This window comes from Quercus robur, chromosome 12, assembly GCF_932294415.1.
Source record: "Quercus robur chromosome 12, dhQueRobu3.1, whole genome shotgun sequence".
Lineage (NCBI taxonomy): Eukaryota > Viridiplantae > Streptophyta > Magnoliopsida > Fagales > Fagaceae > Quercus > Quercus robur.
The window spans coordinates 13,929,250-13,949,965 of record NC_065545.1 but is presented as its reverse complement, the minus strand read 5'-3'; the positions used below and the strand labels follow the sequence as shown (position 1 = coordinate 13,949,965).

The 20,716-nt window shown below is 38.1% G+C and overlaps 3 protein-coding genes across 3 annotated transcripts; all 3 read right to left on the bottom strand.

The window, feature by feature from the left end:
• Positions 1-3,050: 3,050 nt before the first annotated feature.
• Positions 3,051-3,866, bottom strand: LOC126708158 (uncharacterized). Its single transcript, XM_050407968.1, has one exon. The coding sequence runs from the start codon at positions 3,864-3,866 to the stop codon at positions 3,051-3,053; it is 816 nt and encodes a 271-aa protein (XP_050263925.1).
• A 9,527-nt stretch (positions 3,867-13,393) lies between these two features.
• LOC126708787 (60S ribosomal protein L19-3-like) lies at positions 13,394-15,978 on the bottom strand. The gene is made up of 5 exons (XM_050408721.1): positions 15,782-15,978; positions 14,805-14,927; positions 14,147-14,460; positions 13,828-13,898; positions 13,394-13,745 (listed from the first exon to the last, which is right to left on the bottom strand). The coding sequence occupies exons 1-5, from the start codon at positions 15,891-15,893 to the stop codon at positions 13,721-13,723; spliced, it is 645 nt and encodes a 214-aa protein (XP_050264678.1). The 5' UTR covers positions 15,894-15,978; the 3' UTR covers positions 13,394-13,720.
• A 1,023-nt stretch (positions 15,979-17,001) lies between these two features.
• Positions 17,002-17,442, bottom strand: LOC126708157 (uncharacterized). Its single transcript, XM_050407967.1, has one exon. The coding sequence runs from the start codon at positions 17,440-17,442 to the stop codon at positions 17,002-17,004; it is 441 nt and encodes a 146-aa protein (XP_050263924.1).
• Positions 17,443-20,716: the final 3,274 nt, after the last annotated feature.

The window sequence follows — 20,716 nt, the reverse complement described above, 5'->3', positions numbered from 1 at the left end:
CAAGTCTTCCATAAGGATTACCCTAGGCAAGTCTTATGCCGAGGATGTTGCTAGTGTGGCGAGAGAGTTCACATGGGCATTCCTACTTCTAGAAACTTGTGATAAAACAAAGGACTCAAAATTAGATTGTAAATGTCTAACCTGACACAAATATTCCTGGATTTTATGATCTCTTGCCTCCAACTCCCTTGGACCTGACCTACAACCAGCCTTGAGTCAGAGAAAATCTCCACTGTTTTTCTACCCGTCTTCTGAACCACGGTCATCCCTACCAATAAAGTTTCATACTCGACTTCATTGTTCATAGTTGAGAATCCCAATCTTAGTAACTTTTTCAATTGTGATCTTCTCTGGAAATATCAAAACGAGTCCCATCCCAGATCCTCTGTGGTTAGTTGCACCATCAACGTAGACCATCCATGGCAGGGGCTCTTGCAAGGAGATTATGCCAACCGAGTTTCCATCCATGTTTCGCTCTTCTAATTCATCTTCTGATGGTGTTTTGACAAACTCGACCACCAGATCGGAGAGGACCTGACCCTTGACGGAAGTGCGAGGCATATATTTGATATCAAAAGCCCCTAGGATCGTGCAACATTTAGCAACTCTCCCTATATAGTTAGCGCTACGAAGTAAAGATTTGAGCGAGAGCTGGGTCAAAACAACAACCGTATGTGATTGGAAATAATGGGGGAGCTTACGCGTGCCATGCACCATTGCCAAAATGGCCTTTTCCAATGGTAAGTAACGAACCTCAGCCTCGTGTAATGACTTGCTCACGTAATAAACCGGCCTCTGCACACCACTATCTACCCAAATTAACACCAAACTCACCGCATGAGATGCCACTGCGATGTAGGCAAACAAAACTTCATCTTCTTCGGGACTGGACATGATGGGCGGTCAAGACAAATATTCTTTCAACTGCTGGAAAGCCAGGACGCATTCATCAGTCCATTCAAACCCCTTCCACTTGTTTAACAACTTAAAGAAAGGTCTACACCGATCAGCTGACTGAGAGATGGATCAATTTAAGGTAGCAGTCATCCCAGTTAACTTTTGGATTTCTTTTGGATTTTGAGGTGGTTGCAGGTTGTTAATTGCCTTAATCTGGTCGGGATTGACTTCAATTCCACGGTGTGTGACCATGTAGCCTAAAAACTTGTCTGACCTAACACCAAAAGAACACTTGGAAGCATTAAGTCGTAGTTTGTGTTTCCTCAAGATATCAAAAATATTCCCGAGATCATTAACATGCTTGGACTCTGCCTTGCTTTTTACTACCATATTATCGATATAAATCTCAATGTTTTTCCCTAACTGTGGTTCAAATATCCTGGTCATCATCCTTTGGTAGGTAGCCCCTGTGTTCTTCAAACCAAATGGCATCACTTTATAATGGCAGTTTCCTATAGGAGTGACAAAAGCCGTCCTCTCTTGGTCGTCCAAGGCTAAAGGTATTTGATGGTACCCTAGAAAGGCATCCAGAAAGCTCATTCCAGGATGGCCCACAGTTGCATCTACCAGCTGGTTAATCCGAGGCATAGGGAAAGGGTCCTTTAGGCAGCCTTTGTTTAAGTTCGTAAAATCTACACATACACCCCACTTCCTCGTCTTCTTCTTAACCACTACGGTATTAGCCAGCCATTCAGGGTAAAAAACCTTTTTAATAGCCCTAGCCCGCTTAAGTTTCATCACCTCGTCCTTTACAGCATCCAAATGCTCCTTGGATGAACGCCGGGGTGGTTGTTTCCTAGGGGTGACAAATGGATTGACATTCAGATGATGGCAGATGAAGATCGGATCCATTCTCGGAGCCTCATAAGCATTCCAAGTGAATATGTCAATGTTCTTCTTAAGAAAGACTACCAACTCCTCCTTCTCCCGAGGTGGCAGCTGAGCTCCAACCTGAAAAAACTTTTCTAGATCGTCACCAATGGGGAATTTCTCCAAATCCTCACATTTGGCCTCCTCGGCAGGCCCCCTCGCAGGTAATTTCGGAGACTTTGACTGCTATAAACCTTCCTTGACTATGGCAGAGGACTTAGCTACTAGCTGATGCAAAATTGCAGACATGAAGCACCGCCTAGCCATAGATTGGTTCCGTACCAGTTCCTCAACCCGATCTCTGGACAGATACTTAACCTTCTGATGTAGAGTTGAAGAAACGGCACCCAAGGTATAAATCCAAGGTCTGGCAACAATGGCCGTGTAGGGGGAGTATGCATCCACCACTATGAAGTCCACTTCCACCAATTCTGAGTCGGCCTGTACGGGATACCTAATCTGGCCCTTCGGGGCAATAAGCTTCCCATCAAAACTTACCAGAGGCGAATTGTAAGCTATCAGGTCTTCAGGTTTCAAGTTCAGTCCTTTGTACAGGTCAGGATACATGACTTCTACACAACTGCCCTGGTCCACTATTACCCTTTTCACATCATACCCCCCTATTCGAAGGGTGACCACTAAAGCGTCATCATGTGGTTGGATAGTTCCGATCTTTTCTTCATCCAAGAAACTCAATGAAGGTCAAATCTCCAATCTAGCTCTCTTCGGCTCAGAGTTGGGGTCCCCAGTTGGTGACCTGGCCACAGACATCACCCTGGCAGGTTGAGAGCTAGTCCTCCCAGGTGCAGCAAATATGACATTGATTGTGCCTAACGGGGCCTTTCAAAAAGCATTCCCCTAAGCCCCTGATCTTGACTAATCCCCATGTCCATTGGGTTGATACAGAAATTGTTGCAACTTCCCCTCCTTAACCAATTGTTCTAGATGGTTCCACAATGTTCGGCAATCCTCAATGGTATGTCCTCGGTCTTGGTGATACTGGCAATGGAGGCTTTGGTTGCGCCTTAAAAGATCTCCACTCATCTTGTTCGGCCATTTGAAATACGGGTTCTTGATCTTCTCTAAAACTTGATGCACCGGTTCTCAGAACACGGTGTTTACCACTTATAGGGCTGCAAGCCCAGATTGTCTGGCAAAATCTTGCCGGGATCTATTATTATTGTAGCACTCCGACCTGAAATCCCTCCTTTCCTAAGCCTTTCCTAAGGGATAACCTTGCTCTTCCCCTTATCTTGCAACTGGTCTTCTTCAACCCTCTTATACTTGTCAATCCGATCCATGAGTTGACATATACTAGTAACAAGTTTCCCCGTCAAAGACTTCCTTAAGCCGTACTCTGCAGGCAGGCCGAGCTTGAAAGTTCTGATGGCCACGTCTTTAAAATCACCTTTTATCTCGTTGAACATCTCCCAATATCGATCCGAGTATGTTTTCAAAGTTTCTCCCTCTCTCATGGACAGAGATAGTAAAGAAGCCAAAGGACGAGAAGCTCTGATGCACGTAATAAAACAGGACCCAGACGTTTGGGTGAGTTCCTTAAAGAAACTGATGGAACCTGCCTTCAGACCATCAAACCACCTCATCACCATAGGCCCCAAACTGGAGGAAAAAACCTTGCACATCAAGGCTTCATTCTTGGAATGTACAGCCATCTTTTGATTAAAGTGGCTAACATGTTCAACAGAGTTCGTTCTGCCGTTACACAAGGTGAAAGTGGGTTGAGTGAACCACCGAGGAAGTCTCCCTTCCTCAATCCAGCGGATGAAGGGTGATTTGGAAATTTGATTGAGTGCTTTACTCATAGCGACATTTACCAGGCCTCTCGAAGATGAATTATTGTTTTTGCGTCCATGGCGGTAATCTTCGTCATATGAGAAAGATTCCCTGGAGGGAGTTCTTGACCTTTGTCTGTAGTCTTTGTCCTCCTCATCATCAGAAAAGTAGTCAAAATTGGAAGGAGCTCGCTTTCTGTGCTTGTGGCGTAAGCTTCTCTTTAGATGATCAATCTCCTTCTGCATGTTTCTGGCATTTTCCTTATGAAAGATATGGTTTTTACCTCGAGATTGACTCTTACTAGTGTGGGTAGTGCGTACATTTCCCTCCCGGTCTCTCTTTCACTCAAGTTCACGGAAATGATCTTGATGCTAAGAGCCCATAGATTCTGCTGGATTTGGACCTGAACCTACCATCGTTCAGTGTCTAACTCACTATCGCACCAGTTTATTCCCACAGACGACGCCAATTGTAAGGACCAGATTTGAGTTCCCAGCCCACTATGTGGATGGATTTAGGCCCAAAAAGCCAAAAAAACAATGAATTTGTAGAGAGTGGGTTGGAAAAATTGGGCTTTAGTTAATCAAACGAACACTAGGAAGGATTCAGATGATAAGAGAATGAAAAGAGAAAAGGGTTGTATTGAAGAAAAATCATTCTCGGGCAAAGTTCGAGGAGGTCTATTCTTATATATTACTCACAAGTCCAATTACAAGTTTGGTTCTGGAATGCTATCTTGTTTCTCTTTTCTCCTTTTTTCTCGATCCCCTAATCTCGTTGCCTCCTTCTTCTTTTATACTCTCTTTCCTTTTCATCTCCACCTTCCACATGTATGCTAAATGGTTAGTGCTGATACTTGTCCCATCAGCCCCTCCCATAAGTTCTCATGTAGTAGCTGTAAGGCTGAAATACTCTATTCAGGTATCACTTCTACATTAATGCGGTCACGAAGTTAGTTGCAGTGCATTTAATGCGGAGGTAGTAGCTTTCTCCACAGATATTTTGGGGCTTCTCCTTATCTGATATCTCTACAATGCTTGTCCGCCCCAACTGAATTTTCGAAGTTATCATCCTTGCTATCAAACCATTTTCCAGGACCTCGACCTAGTCTGGCCTAGGACGTTTTCATCCTCGGCACACTCTCTGAAGCTATTATGACCAAATCCCACCTTTTTATTTTTCAACACAGTCTCTTCTAACGAAGGCCTCCTCTCCTCGGGCAAGTCCTTGTCCTCGGCTTGGGCCACATGCCCAATATACAGGTAGATAATGAACCTCAGGGCCCAAGGGCCTTACAATGATAATTCTTTATTATCAAACCAAAATATCCATTGGTTTTTTGGTGTAGGCGGAGATTGAATCTTAAATCTCTTATTTGATGATAAAAAATTTTACCAGTTGAACTAGCTAGCAGCCACTAATGTATGTAGTAATGGAGAGGTTAGGATTAAGTTATATATGGTATAACTATTTGTAATTTTACACTAATCTATGACTTTTTATAAGCTTAATATTTTGAAAATCCAGTGATTTGAGTAAATATTTTTGCTATTTTTAATATGCAAGTTGCACACTAAATTTTGTGTTAATTTTATTTTATTTTTTAATTTTTACTATTGAATCCAAAAATACATATTTTGTGTATAATTTTTAAATTTTGAAATTTAAACACTTTATGATGAGATAGTTATTAATATAATATCCAATCATCCTGATATTTTTGCATGCATGAAAGATATAAGAAAATAAGATGATCCAATCATTGATTCGTTAAAATACTCTTTCAATAAAAATTTATGGAGTTATATCTCTAAATATATATATATATATATATATGTGTGTGTGTGTGTGTGTGTGAAGTTATGTGATATTGCAAAAAGATATAGTAAGTGTAATTTAAATTTGACCTCCCTTTTGGGTTTCACAAAAACAAAAACTTATATCTGACTGTCATAATAAATAATATGTCAAAATTTATTATCTGAAATGGGTTTCATATTTTCAAATTTTTAAAATTTTGTTGAATGAATTTTCCTTTTTACCAAAGAAATCCTCGATCGAAAGCGGTTTCAGATTATATGCTTTATTCTCCCTCACATAGAACCCTGATTAGCAACTTCACTTGGACAACCCCTCCAGAAAGCCCAATTTTTAGTTGGTTATCACGGCTCAAAGGCCTAGAAGCCCATAACCTATAAAAATGCTGACTGTGAGTTTCTGCTATCAATAATAAGGGCCCGTTTAGCCCCCCCGTAAAGATTGCAACGTTCCATTGTCTCACATGAGATTTTAGGTGAAAGTTCCTTTCTATTCAATTTGAGGCTTTTATATAGAAAATGACATATATATGTTTATCCACAAGAAAATCTCTCTCTCTCTCTCTCTCTCTCTCTCTCTCTCAGATATATATATATATATATATATATAAGGATGGATAAAATTCATGTTTTACACTATCTAATAAGTGATTGTCATATCAGTATTTTACTTAAAATTTAATACATTCTACTACACTTAATAATATCTCAATAAATTCTTAATTTTGTTGGATTTATATATGGATATTAGAATTGGTTTGGTGTGATTGTGTTTATTCTTAAATATGTGATAAGATAATATGGCTTATTGAGATTGGAGGGGTAAAATATGGATTTTACACCATATCCTTACAGAATTTATTCTCTCTCTCTCTCTCTCTCTATATATATATATATATATATATATATATATCCACAAGTAACAAGATAAAATTTTATGTCTATTTTTATTTGATAAATGATAAATTAACCTAGGTACTCTTGTAGTTTGTAGCTCTATTCTTCCATTGAAAACCTTAGGTTAGGTACTGTTTACCGATTACTTTAAGAGAATCAAAACTTCAAAGTTCGATAAATAGACTACTTGACAATACACAAATGGTTTTTTCTTTTTTTTCTTCTTCTTTTTTTTTTTCTTTTTTTTTTTTATGAACAATACACAAATGTTTTTAGGTACACTACATGCTTAACCAATATTTATAGTTAAAAATTAGGTAACAATATAGCACTAAAACCAAAAATTCTAACAAATTAGAACAAAGTGGCAAATGAGTAATTATTAGGCATTCTTAGAGCATGGTGACAAGGTTTTCCCTCCACTCATATTCATGGTAGATCTTACTAATTAAATTTATAGTAGGATTTACCATAAATGTGAGATAAGAGAGCACCATATCACCATACTTCGAGTATATCTTAGAATTTTCCATGACAAAGTAAGACTTAATAATTTACTCTCAGTAAATACTCCCTACCTAAGGACTAGGACCAATTGATGAAAACTAATAAATTAAACTAGACTTTCAAGTAGATAACAAATCAACAAAAGGTTTGATATGGCAAATCTAAGTTGCCAATAATGTATTGTGTTGGCCACTAAACTGGTACATAACTACATATACCATTTTAAATGTATCAGATAAAATATCAGTTTGTTCAAGGTGATTTTCAAATGTTTCATGCAATACTAGAAGAAAAATAAAAAAGACTATCATGCTAAACAAATAACAAACAACTACAATAATAACAGTGCAGTTAAACAAAGCAACAATTACAATAATAACTCCAAGCTGACAAGTAACACCTTATTACTAATGTATTTAAATTTTCTAAGCAGGCCCTCTATGAATTGTTCAAAAAGATTACCTCGGAATCTCCCATTAAATCTATTAACAAAAATTAACCTCATTTAAATATATACAAGAGTGATTAAAGAAAGAAAACAAAATGTATGTAGGTGAACAAGTGTGTAAAATTCATGTGCATCATATATGATTATTTTCCAGTAATAATAAGAAGAACCAAATAGGAACAGTTGATTAGAACAATTTAACATAAAAAATAAAAATAAAAAGTGACATTAGAAATAACAAAACAAGATTAGGTGAACAAGCATGTAAAATGCATGCATCACGTAAGATTAATTTTGAACATATTTTCTGTTATTTACTTTAAGAACTAAATACAAACAGTTAAAATTGAACAATTTGACACTAAAAATGCTCAGACAACCACCACGTACCCTTGGCGCGATAGTCATTCTACAAGTATTAAGTGTTTGTGGGGTGTAGAGTGTGGGAGGCAATGACTGGAGTTCAAGTTTTCAGGAAGTATCTTTACACACATATACACTTAAATTAAATTAGAGTAGAATTTCTATCTTTTATATATATATATATATAAATTAAAAATGCTAAGACACAACAAATATTGATCACCCTGGAAGTCTTATGCAAATGCATCTTACCCATGTGATAATAACCTAAATATTTTGAGATGAACTATTGCCTTCATTCAATTTGAACTCCAACTTATAGACTGAATGAATCCATACTTTAGTCATGGACGATTTGCTGCAAAGGGACATAATCGAAAACAATTGTGGACGACTTGCTTGAACCGGACAAACTCCACCCACATTTATTTCAACAGACTACAGATAGTACAATTTGCAAGTTCTTGAACCTCTAGAGCATTCAGAATGAGGTTCTTAAATTGTAAAAAAACAATTTTTAACAACCCACACCACAAAAAATAAGCTACATTAATGATGCTATTCTTTTTTTTGCAAATGAGCTACAGTAAATTGTCGTCTAAGGCAATCCACTGTAGCTTACAGGTTATAACAAATAATAATTTTTTTATCTATTATCAAATAAAATAATGTTTCCCTCTCTTTTTTTTCTTTTTTCACTGTTCCTCTCTTCTCTCTTTTTTCTTTTTTTCTTTCTTCACCGATTCCTCTCTTCTCTCTCTCTTTTCTTTTTTCTTTCTTCATTGGTTCTATTTTTCTCTCTCTCTCTTCTCTCTCCTTTCTCCTCTCTTCTCTATCTCTCAATCTTTGTGGGTTTAGTGTTGGTGGTTGATTTTAAGTGTGGGTTTTGTGGATTCTGACTGTGGTGATGGTGGTGAGTGATTTAGGTTATGGCTACGGGTTTCGTGGGTTTGGTGGTGGTGGTTGATTTTGGGTGTAGGTTTCTTGGATTTTGACTGTGGTGATGGTTGCGTTTCATGAATTTTGGTTGTGTTCGTAATGGTGGTTACCTTTGGCTGTGGCAATGGGTTGACTATGATGGTGGATTGTTGTAGTCGGTGGCGATAGGTTGTAGAGATTTTTTTTTTTTTTCTTCTTCTTTTTTGTGGTGGGTTGAAATTACAAGTGGTTGTAACGGGTGGTGGAAGTGGCTATGGTTATTTTTGTAGTGGTTTTTTATTATTATTTTAATGATATGTTTAAATTATCTTCTTTTTATATAAAGTGGTAAAAATATAAAACTTGTGTAAAATGAGTTGACAAAATAAATAAAGTGCTAAAAGCTAATAACTTTTTTTACCATCACTGTTAGTCTTTTTTTTTTTTTTTTTTTAGGGGGGGGGGGGGGTTAAAAGGATAGATTCAAAAACTAACTAGCCAGTGTGGGCTGTGAGTTGGCTATAAGCCTCAAGGAATACATGCGAGCAATGTCTGCATCTAACAAAATACACAGTTCATTTGAAAAGGGATTTTCAAGAACTACAAAAGCATCATTCAAGCAACAGCCTTCCCTAGCAAGCATGTCCGCGCATTTGTTCCCCTCCCTGTACACATGCCTAATCCTCATGCCTTGGAACCGGGTGAGCAAGGTCCTGCAGTCATTTAGAAGAGGAGTATAATATCTGTTAAGGGAATTGCTAGCACAAACCAAGTCTATGACTACTTTTGCATCAAGTTCCACTACAATGTTGTTTATCCCCATCTGAGATGCCAATATCAATCCATCTCTCAAAGCCCAAAATTCTGCCTCTACACTAGTTGCCATGCCTATCTTCCTCATGTAACCTTTTACCCACTTCCCTTGAGAGTCACAAATCAAGCCTCCACCCCTTGCCTTTCCCGGATTTCCCATCGATGCCCCATTAGAATTCAGCTTATACCAGCCCATTGGTGGTTTTTGCCAGTACACTCGAGAGACAGAGAAGTGTTTTCCTTTCTGCTGCTTGCTCACACAAAAGAAGTACTCTATTGCAAGTCTGATGCAAGAGTGGTGAAGATTAAAATTAAGGGGTTTGTTGTCAAAGGCAACTCCATTCCTATGCTTCCAAAGCTCCCAAATAGTAAGAAGGAATAAAGTGCTCCAAGGAATCCCATTAATTTGAAACTGATTGCTACATTAATAGTTTCTTTTCATCCATTCCAACAAATCCAATTGAAATGTACTAGTTAAAGGTTGAGGGATTCCAATCTGTTCCCAAAGATTCAGTGCAAAGGGGCAATCTTTAAGCATATGAGCTATTAATTCATCTTCATTTCTACATAAAGGGCACCTAGGATCAAAATTAATCCCTTTCTTGGCAATGACATGTTTGATAGGAACACTGTCATGGAAGCACAACCAGAGGAAGGAAGTAATTTTTGGTCAAATGTCAAGCTTCCAAATCTAATGTCCTTCAAAGGTCTGGTTTTCATTATCCTCAGGTTGAGGAGGGCATAAGCCGATGCCGTGCTAAATTCTCCATCCCTTGTGAATTTCCACATCAGGGTGTCTTCTTTATCACCCCACAACTGCATAGGAATAGCACATATTTGTTCTTTAATCTCCCTTAGTAAATCATAGGAAATCCTATCCCAATTCCATTAACCTCCCTGGAAAATCTCTACAATAGTCAACTTGTACTCCTCAACCCGTAGGGGTCCTGCCATCAACTCCCTTAAGGATTCACCATTCACCTATTTGTCTTCCCAAAATTTTAATTTAGAATTCCTTCCCACACTTTAACATATTCCCTCCACAAAGGTAGGAAATCCTTTCTTCACTACTGTGTAGCAAGGGGAACAAGGAAGTTTGTCTAGATCTTTTGCTTTTTGCTGAGATTCAGAGCAATACTTCCTTAGCATTACCTTTGCCCATAAGGACTCTTTTTCCTGGTAAAGTCTCCAGTTAAGTTTAGCCAGTAAAGCTATATTCTTTGCCCATGCTGCTTGTATGCCCAAGCCCCCTTCCTCTTTAGATTTAATTACTTTGTTCCACCCAACAAGGTGCAGCCTTCTTTTTTCTGCCGTTGAGCCCCATAGGAAGTCCCTATGAATTCTATCAAGCTTATCACACAGGTGTGCAGGTAGAGCCGCCCCTTGCATAACATAGTTAAAGATGGCATTCATGACTGACTTGACTAGCATAGTCCTTCCTGCGAAGGACAAAAACATTGTCTTCCACCCTGATAGCTTTGTGAGCACCCTTTCCACAACAAAATTAAATTGGCCCCGGGTTGCCCCTCTATGCTTCAAAGAGAAACCCAAATACTTTCCAAGATTGGATGTAGCTTGGATGCTGAGATTATCACACACTTTCTCCTTAAGGCTGGTTGAAAAGGGAGAAGTAGATCTGTGACTTTTCATAGCTAATCACTTTCCCTGATTCCTCACAAAACTTGTCTAGTACATCTTTAATAGCCTCACTTCCCTTTTCACTCACCTAAGCAAAAAGCATTAAGTCATCCACGAAAAACATTTGTGAAATTCCAATATTTTCCCTAAAAGCTTTCATCGGAATCCACCTTTTCTTGATACACTCCTTCTCAATCAATTGACCGAGATATTTCATACAAAGGATGAACAAGTGTGGTGACAAGGGATCCCCCTGCCAGATTCCTCTCGAGGATTTAAAGGTGTTAAGCTTGCCTCCATTGAAGAGAAGTGACATGCTGGTAGTGGAGATGCAACTCATAATCAGCTCTATCAGAATTTGAGGGAAGTGAAAAGCAATCAAAACACCTTGTGGATAAAACTCCACTCAAGGCGATCATAGGCCTTAGCCAAATCGGCCTTTACAGCCATGAATCTCATCCGACCTTTTTTCTTATCTATAGGGTGAATAAGTTCCTATGCAATGATAATATCATCCAACCCTGTTCTACCTAGCACGAAGGCAGCTTGGAAAGCTAGTCATTCATTTTACAAGACAACAACCCATTTAATCTAAAATAAGGGTAAATTACAAAGTTGGTCTCTATCCTTTACGCCATATCTCAATTTTCCCTAACTTTTTAATTGTGTCAGTTTAGTCTCTAACATTTTGGTATTGTGTTAAAATGGTCCTGGCCATTAAGTGATTGATAAAAAATGATGACATGGCTAACAGTCAAAATAAAATATTATTTTTTATACTACATGACTTCCACATAAGCTGCCACGTGACATTAATTATAAATATCAACATTTTCTAATTTACTATAATGCTCTCTATGTCCCCTTCTCTCTCTCGATTTCTCTCTATCCTCAGACTCCATGACAAAAACTCTTCAAGCTCCTTCAATTAGGCCAATCAATTGAATACAAATTGGAGTAAAATAAAAGTTTTTTGTACGATTCTTTTAAGAAATAAGCTAAGGAAACAAATACAATCACCTCAGAATTGAATACCCACTTTAGATCAATACTGTAAAAGATTCTTTAAAAAAAAAAAATCAATACCGTAAAACTAGACCCAAACTAGCAAACAATGTAAACAAGATTAAAATCCAAAAGAAAACAAGTACAAACATGGATCTTTAAAAATTGGAATGATTATACAAAGAAAAAAAAAATGAGAGAAATTGTTAGACCAGCCAAGAGCTATAAGGTGATGCTCCAGATGCTTCCATACATTTTCGTCGGAAAGTTTGTATAATCATATTGTCTCTCTCTGACTCTCCCATTCTCACTGTTTCCCTTAAAACCAAGCTAACCCACCATTACCCAAGGCACCGGGCAGTAGCCATGATCATAAAATGAAAATCAAAGAAAATTATCAAACCTGTTACATCACCAGAGGTACTGGTAGCATTGTTTTCATTGCACAGAACATTGTTCATTGTGCTGTGAATCATTGCGTGCGCTTTGATTTTCATTTGGCAAAGGAATATCTTTGATGGGTTTTTCTTGTTCGGTCATGGTGTTAATCAAGGAAAACCTATGCCAGGTTGAGACTTATGACGTTTGATCTCATGGATTTCAGAGGTGTGAGTGACAGGGCCACTATGAACACAGAGGCCATTGAGGGTTTTTTTTTTTTTTTTTTTTTTTTAATTTCTTTTTAATGTTGACGTGACAGCACACATGGAATGAAAATAATATTTTTGACTGTTAACCATGTGAGTATTTTTCATCTATCGCTTAACTACCAGAACCATTTTGACACAATAACAAAAAGTTAATGACCAATTTGACACAATTAAAAAGTTAGGAACCAAATTAAGATGTGCCGTAAAAGATAACGACTTTGTAATTTATCCTTAAAATAATAAAACATGACTAATTTTGTAATTTAACCTTAAAATAATATAACACCGGCACGTTTACACATCAAGCAGGCTTGAACGCATTCGCTAGATGGAATAGACGAAGACTGGTACGAATTGCACCTCGGCCTCAGCATGTAAAAATAAACCCTCGAACCCATCAACCATAAAACCCCAAAAATACTCAGCAATAGGATTTGCATTCATCAGCTTAAATGGTGTCTAGTAATGGTATAGCACCCCAAACCACTAAAATATTAACAATTTTGCAGCCATCATCATCACCGAAGAAATTTGTCGTCACCCATTATAGATTAAACTGTAAAACTAATGGACGTTTGAACTCATCAACCATAGCACCACCTCAAAGCACTAAGCAATAGGGCTTGCACTCATTTAGCTAAAGGGTATGGAGAGACTAGCATAGCACCATAGCACCCCAAACAACTAAAATATTTTGACAGTTCAGTAACCATATCTGCACTGAATCAACGTGCCATCACCCATTAGATAAAACTGTAAAACTGTGACCACATTTCTGCCGTTTATAATAAAATTCAGATAAAAACTGGAGACCTCAACGACCAACTCAGAATAAAATTGGAAAAATCGATAAACATAACAAAAGAAACCAAAATATTAACCAAGGTACCAAAATATTAAGCCTCCTTTTATCTAGGATATAAACTAACATGTTCCAAAACCAACAAATAACACACAGAATGGTCAAAACTACTCTAACAAAGTAACTGAGGGCACATGAACCATCAAAAGTCATACATCCTTCAGCTCTCTTCATAATGGTCTCACTTCTTGGATTTCTTAGATGTCCTGCAATTATAATAAATCTAATTAGATCTCACAAACAGATTGGCCTAATTCACTAGTGTGGAACAACATCTATGATGCTTACTGAGTAGGTTGAGATGCAGAAACAGCAGGAGCAGCTGGGGCAGCAGGTGCTGGTCTTTCTCCAGAAGGTCCCTATAGACATTATGCAATAAACAACAAAGTAAGAATCCTAGTCAATATAATAAATGAAACTCAATCCGTCCAATCTTGGTCAACATTTGATAGATTTAAAACAAGATTAATCAAGGGCAGATATATTTTCTTGTTTGATAAGTTAACTAAAGCTGGATTATCATATTTGCTTAATGAGTTTCAACTGTAATGTCAAAAAGAAAAGCTTTTGAAGCATTCTGAAATCAACGGGATGCTGAAAACCATACCTGGGCCAGGCGTTCCTCCCTTCTAGCGTGTTTCCTCTCCCTGCTGGCCTTGTTCTTTGCCCGCTTCGCCTCAAACTGGTCAGACAACGTCTTCTCTCTTGCCTTCTCAGCCTTGGACTTGTGGATGCTCTCCATAAGGACACGCTTGTTCTTGAAAACATTACCCTTCACCTTCATGTACATATCATGGTACATGTGCTTGTCAATCTTCTTAGATTCCCGGTACTTGCGGAGCAAGCGCCTGAGAACACGCATTCTCCTCATCCATAGCACTTTGGTAGGAAGCCTAGCCTCCCTTGTACCCTTACGCTTACCTGACAGAAATTCAGAAATCAGTTTTGGACAATTCAAAACCATTCTGTCATATCATTCATCTACTGTACACCAGCTCAAAAAAGTAACACAGAATCACCAGTGCTTGCAATTAAAATACTGTTTTATACTGTTTCTAGTATGTGAGTTTTCTCAACATAGTATAGACGATTTCTCACCCATATTGATAGTTAGGTGACATATTGATTTATGTGCACACATACATACAATTTAATGTATAACCACAGAACATTTGTTAAAATGCACAATGATTCGTTTAAATTCTGAGTTCAATACTAATTCCACCATAACCAAATTCCTAAATTACTCATGAGTAACAAAATACCATATCCAGAATGACGCCCCTTCCTCTTGGCTTCCTTCATACGACGTGCTCGAGAACGCGAGTGGATCTTGGTTGGCTTCCTGATGATGAAACCATCCTTAACCAGCTTTCTGATATTTTGGCCTGCACTTAGCGAGCAACAAACATCAATAACCAAACACAACAGAAGAAAAAATAAAATCAACACAAAACCCTGCATAGAAAATGTAGAATACTAGTAATAAACAGTTAACAGCATCGTTGTAACAGTGGCATGAAGGCATAATCTAGTATACAAAATACTAGAAATGGTACGCAAGTTCCATAAGGCACACGTGAAGATCACTAATCACTATCCATTGATACAAAGTCCAACAAACCCGAACAAACTAGAAACTCAAAATCAAGCAAACCCAATAATTTGAGTAGTTTTCAAAAGTATTTTCAGCCCAGAAATTAAAACCTTTCACACATTTCCTGAGCAAACAAAGAACATTTTCAAGTTAACCACTAAACTTTGTTACCACAAACAGTTCAGTAATAACTCCACGCTATAAAATTATAGAAAAACCGTAAGCAACGAACTATACAAATAATCAAATCAGACAACTCAGCTTCCAGCACAAATTTCACGAAACAATAACGAACTATACAAAACCCTAACGGTACAAAACTAAAACCCTAGCTATGATTATAACAATCAGATTCAGATCTTAACGCCCCGTTTGGCAACTCAGAAAAATCACACCAATACAAAAGAAAACCAGTAAAGCTAAAATGTTTGAAAAAGACAAAGAAATCCATTCCATTTCTAATATTTTCCGACGGTTTCTCAGCAACCAAACAAGTCGGAAGAGAGTAAGCACAATAAAAAAAATCAAATCAATCACATCATAGCATAGCATAGCATAGAATAGCATACAAGATCAAACCATATAAAACAAAAAATGAACAGAGAATAAGAAACAGAGAGTGAGAGAGAGAGAGAGCGTGCGTACGAGAGTTGGCCATGGAGATTTCGTTGACCTCATTTGGGTCGAGCCAGACCTTGCCACGGCCACACTTGAGGACGCTCGAGGCGAGCCTCTTCTGGAGCTTGAGCGAAACCATGTCTCTCTCTCTCTCTCTCTCTTTTTTCTTTCTTTTTTTGTGTGGTTGCTGCTAATGGCAGAGAGGATGAGAGGTTGGGAAAGAGAGGCTTTTATATAACCACCACTCAAATGCGGCTTGCCCCCTCTAGGGTTTCTCAAGGGGTTCCGCGTTTCTTATTGGGCCTTAATGGGCCCGCTCCATTTTTTCAATATTTTCATTATCTACAGGGCTAGTGATTATACACGTGTCTAGGTCCTTTTTTAGGCATGGGCCTGGGCTACTATATTTGGGCTTCTAAATATGCCTTTAGAACCTGATGTGCAAAAATTGGGTTTTAAAATATATATATATATATATATATATATTGTTGTAAAATAAAAGAAATAGCGAGGAATACAGAAAATTTGGGAGGAGATAGCATATGAAGTTTTAAAATTTAAGGGGTCAGCCAAATTATAGAAAATTTAGGAGGAAAAATCCAATTGTTACAAAAAGTGGGGGAGAATGAATACCAACCATGAATTACAAGTCTCTTGATAGAATGGACAATAATTGATTGTTGATTTTTTTTTTTTTAAATGGAAAACTATTACTTTTTGTTGTTAAACTATGTATTAGAATTTAATTTCATCAACGAACTGTGTAGATTTGTGTCTATTATTATTATTAGTTTATGAGTTTATGAAGTTTTGAAAAAAGGTTAATGTTATCCTTGCTTTCACCTTTTTCATTTTAATTGAGTATAGCTATAGATTTTTTTTTTTTTTTTTTTTTTTTTAAAGAAGCTTTCCAAATAGAATTATTTATCATGTAGTTAACTTTGATCTTTATTCATAGAAAACCGCAAAATTTGGAGGAACAATTTGTTCAATTTCAACAATTAACTTATATTGTTAAGAGTCTCGTAATCCAACGGAGATACTCAGTACTCAAATTCCCCTACCTAACTATCAAATTATATTTATATAAAAAACTAAAAAAAAAATTTAAAAAAAAAAAAAAAAACAACAACAACAACAACAACAATTAACTTATATTGCAAGTGGAAGTGAGAATTTAGCTTCTTTTCTTTTCTTTTTTCTTTTTTCTTTTTTTTTGAGAATCCAATCTGTAATGTCTTATTAACTCAAGGAAAAGGCATATCTGCCAATACAAAAGACTTGATATCTGGTGGAACATGCTCCATCCAGACGGTTAAATCAGAACTGAATCTAGCTTTTTTTGCTGAAGTATCGGCTATAGAATTTCCCTTCCTATAGGTATGAGAAAAACAATAGCTTCTTAAGGAATTAACATAGAACATAGTGTCTTTAAAAAGATGGCCATAAGCAAATTGAAACATATCACCTTTCTGAAGGGATTTGATGACAGTTTCCGAGTCTCCTTCCAAAATGGACTCATGGAGACCTAATTCGTGGACAAAAATGGCAGCACGCCTTGCTGCAAGTAACTCCAAGCATGTAATTGAAGGTGGCTGTGGGATTTTTTTAGAGAGAGCCGCTATGATTTTGCCAGCATAGTTACATATTACCACACCCAAGCTTGCCTCTCCTTTGTCTGTGAACATGGCCCCATCAAAGTTGGTCGTGAAACAATTGAACTCTAGAGGCTTCCACTTTTTTTTCCTTTGCGTGAAACTGATTTTTTTGGAGGTTGTTGACCGGTTACTGGTGGAGTGACAAGTATCTTTTTGCTTCAAAAACTACTCGGTTTAGAGGGAGAACATCCTCATTCAACCTAAGTTTGTTCTGCCTGGACCATAGGAACCAAGCCGTGGTGGTGAAGAGCTCCAGTTTGAGTGGCTTTTGCATGATCAATTCAACCAGATTTTGGAAGGACCCCGTGGAAGTTTTTTGGCAATCAACCCATCCAAAATCCACATCCCATACCTGGCGGAGAGAGGGACAATTCTAGAGAGCATGGAGGACAAATTCGGACTAGGCTTTGCATTGTTGGCATATGCTGTCTACTATGATTTTTCGCTGCATTAAGTTTTCCTTCGTTGGCAACGCATTTGAACAAGCTTTCCATGTGAAATGCTTGATTTTTCCAGGTACATCAGTTTTCCATAGTTGCTTCCAAAAGCCGTGGGTCTTGTTTGGGTTTGATGTTGAAGTCGATTCCTTATTCTCCTCTACACACAGCCACTTATACCCCATGCTAACTAAATAAGAACCATCTCTGGTCCAAGGCCAATATAGGGTGTCAGGTTGGTTGATCAGTCCCAATGGAATAAACTTTATTTTCACTGCTTCAAAAGGCAAGAAATTATTGTCAATGGTGTGGGAGTTCCATCCATAACTGTGTGGATCAAAGAGTGCCAAAACAGTAGCTAATCTAAGTGCAAGTGTTGGAGGTGAAACCACTCGACCTTGAGACTCCCCAGGCAGCCAATTCTCCCCATAAATCTTGACTTGAGAACCATCACCAACTCTCCACTTGGCACCCTTTAGGATGAGCTTTCTTGCATGTAAAATGCTTCTCCACGCAAATGACCCAAATTTCACTTTTGCTTCAAACACATTGCTATTTGGAAAGTATTTGGCTCTAAACACTTTATAGAAAAGTGAATTTGTGTCATACACTAGTCTCCACACTTGTTTGGCTAACATGGCTTCATTGAACTTACAAATATCTTTGAACCCCATAACTCCATCCACCTTAGGCTTACATAAAGTCTCCCACTTTTTCCAATGTATTTTTCTCTCGTTACCCCTTTGCCCCCACCAAAATTTACAGATCATCACTTCAATGTCTCTACAAAGACCAACCGATAGGCGAAAGCAACTCATTGCAAAGGTGGGGATTGCTTGCACCACTGCTTTGAGGAGGACTTCCTTATCGGCTTGTGATAATAATTTTTCTTTCCACCCTTGGATTTTTCCCCACACCCTCTCCTTGATAAAATTCAGGTTGGTACTTCTGTTTCCTCCCACCACTGTTGGAAGGCCTAAGTACTTTTCGTATTCCTTAATCTCCGGAACCCCAAGAAGATTTTTTATGTCATTTTTTGTTGCCAAGGGCACAGCTTTGCTAAAAGAAAAGAGTGGTCTTCTCCTTGTTAATACGCTGCCTAGAAGCTGTCTCATATTGATCCAAAATTCCTTCGATGGCTCTTATATCACTTATTTGGGCATGACAAAACAGCAGACTATCATCAGCAAAAAATAAATGGGAGATTTTTGGACCATACCGGCAAAGGGAGTATCCCCTAATTTTGTCTTCATGCACAGCTTGTTTGATGAGAGCATTTAGACCTTCGAAGCAAAGCAAAAAGAGGTATGGTGACAAAGGGTCGCCTTGTCTGAGGCCTCTTGAGAGGACTATGTTTCCTTTTGGTTCTCCATTCACCAAGATGGAATAAGTGACCATGCTAATGCATTCAGAAATCAACTTCACCCATCTTCTATTGAAGCCCATTTTTTCCATTAGTTGTAAGAGGAAATGCCACTCCACTCTATCAAAAGCCTTGCTCATATCAAGTTTGAGTGTCATAGAGCCAATTTTTCCTGATTTCCTTGTTTTCATGTGGTGAAGTGTCTCAAAATCAACTAATATATTATCTGAAATCGCTTTGTAAGATTGAAAAGCACTTTGAGATTCAGATATAATATCAGGTAATATGACTTTTAAGCGGTTAGCTAAGACTTTTGAAATAAGCTTGTACACAATGTTACACATTGCTATAGGCCGAAATTCAGTTACATGTTCAGGACTTTTCACTTTTGGAATAAGGGTTAGATAGGTGTGGTTTATACCTGCTAGAATATGGGCTGTGTTGAGGCAAGAGAGCACGGCGGTAGCAACATCACTTCCAATATCCTTCCAATAGTGTTGGAAAAAAATTGGGGGCATCCCATCAAGACCTGGGGCTTTTAACGGTGCCATTTGAGATAATGCTAAGTTAACCTCTTCCCTTGTAAATTCACGGCTAAGGAGGGTGTTCATCTCTTTGATAACATTTCGCTGGACTTGCTGCAATATTGAGTCAATTTCACAAGGGTTTAATGTGGTGAATAAACCCGTGCAGTAATCAACCAATAATGTAGCAACGTTTTCATCCCCACAACACATCTCCCCCCTTGAATTTCGAAGACCATGAATGGTATTGCGGCGAAATCTATGAAAAGCTCAACTATGAAAATAGCTAGTATTTTTGTCCCCCAATTTTATCCAGTGAGATTGAGACCTTTGATGCCATAGTTTTTCCTCCGCCACCAATAACCCATTTATATCGTGCTTCAATTGTTGTACCTGGGCAAAGTTTTTATCCTGAGCCGCCACCCTCTCTGCTTGTTTCAGTTGCTTTTTCATCTCAACTATTTGTCTTGTGATATTACCAAAATTCTGTTTACTCCAGCATTGTAGACTTGACTGACATTTGTTGATTTTTCTAGCCACGTTTGTCATGGGAAAAGACCCAAAATTTTGCCTCCAAGCCGTGTGGACTGTATCATGACAGCCCTCATTATCCAGCCATACCTGTTCAAATCTCCAAGGGCGTTGCTTGCTGCCTGGGATGCCCACGGGGTGAATTATGATGGGTTTGTGGTCTGAGGTACCACACTCAAGAGTAAGCACCTTTGATGCTGGAAATAGGTTCAGCCAATCTTGTGTAGCAACTGCCCTGTTAAGCCACTCCCATATTGTATTGCCAGTCTGATAGTGTTTGTACCAAGTGTACTTATTTCCCACATGCCCCAAGTCAGTGAAACCACACTCATCAAGAACGTCTCTAAAGTCCTGCATTTGCCCATTTGGTCTTGGTCTGCCACCTAGTTTTTCATGAGATTTCAGAATCTCATTAAAGTCACCGGCACATATCCAAGGAAGGGAAAATT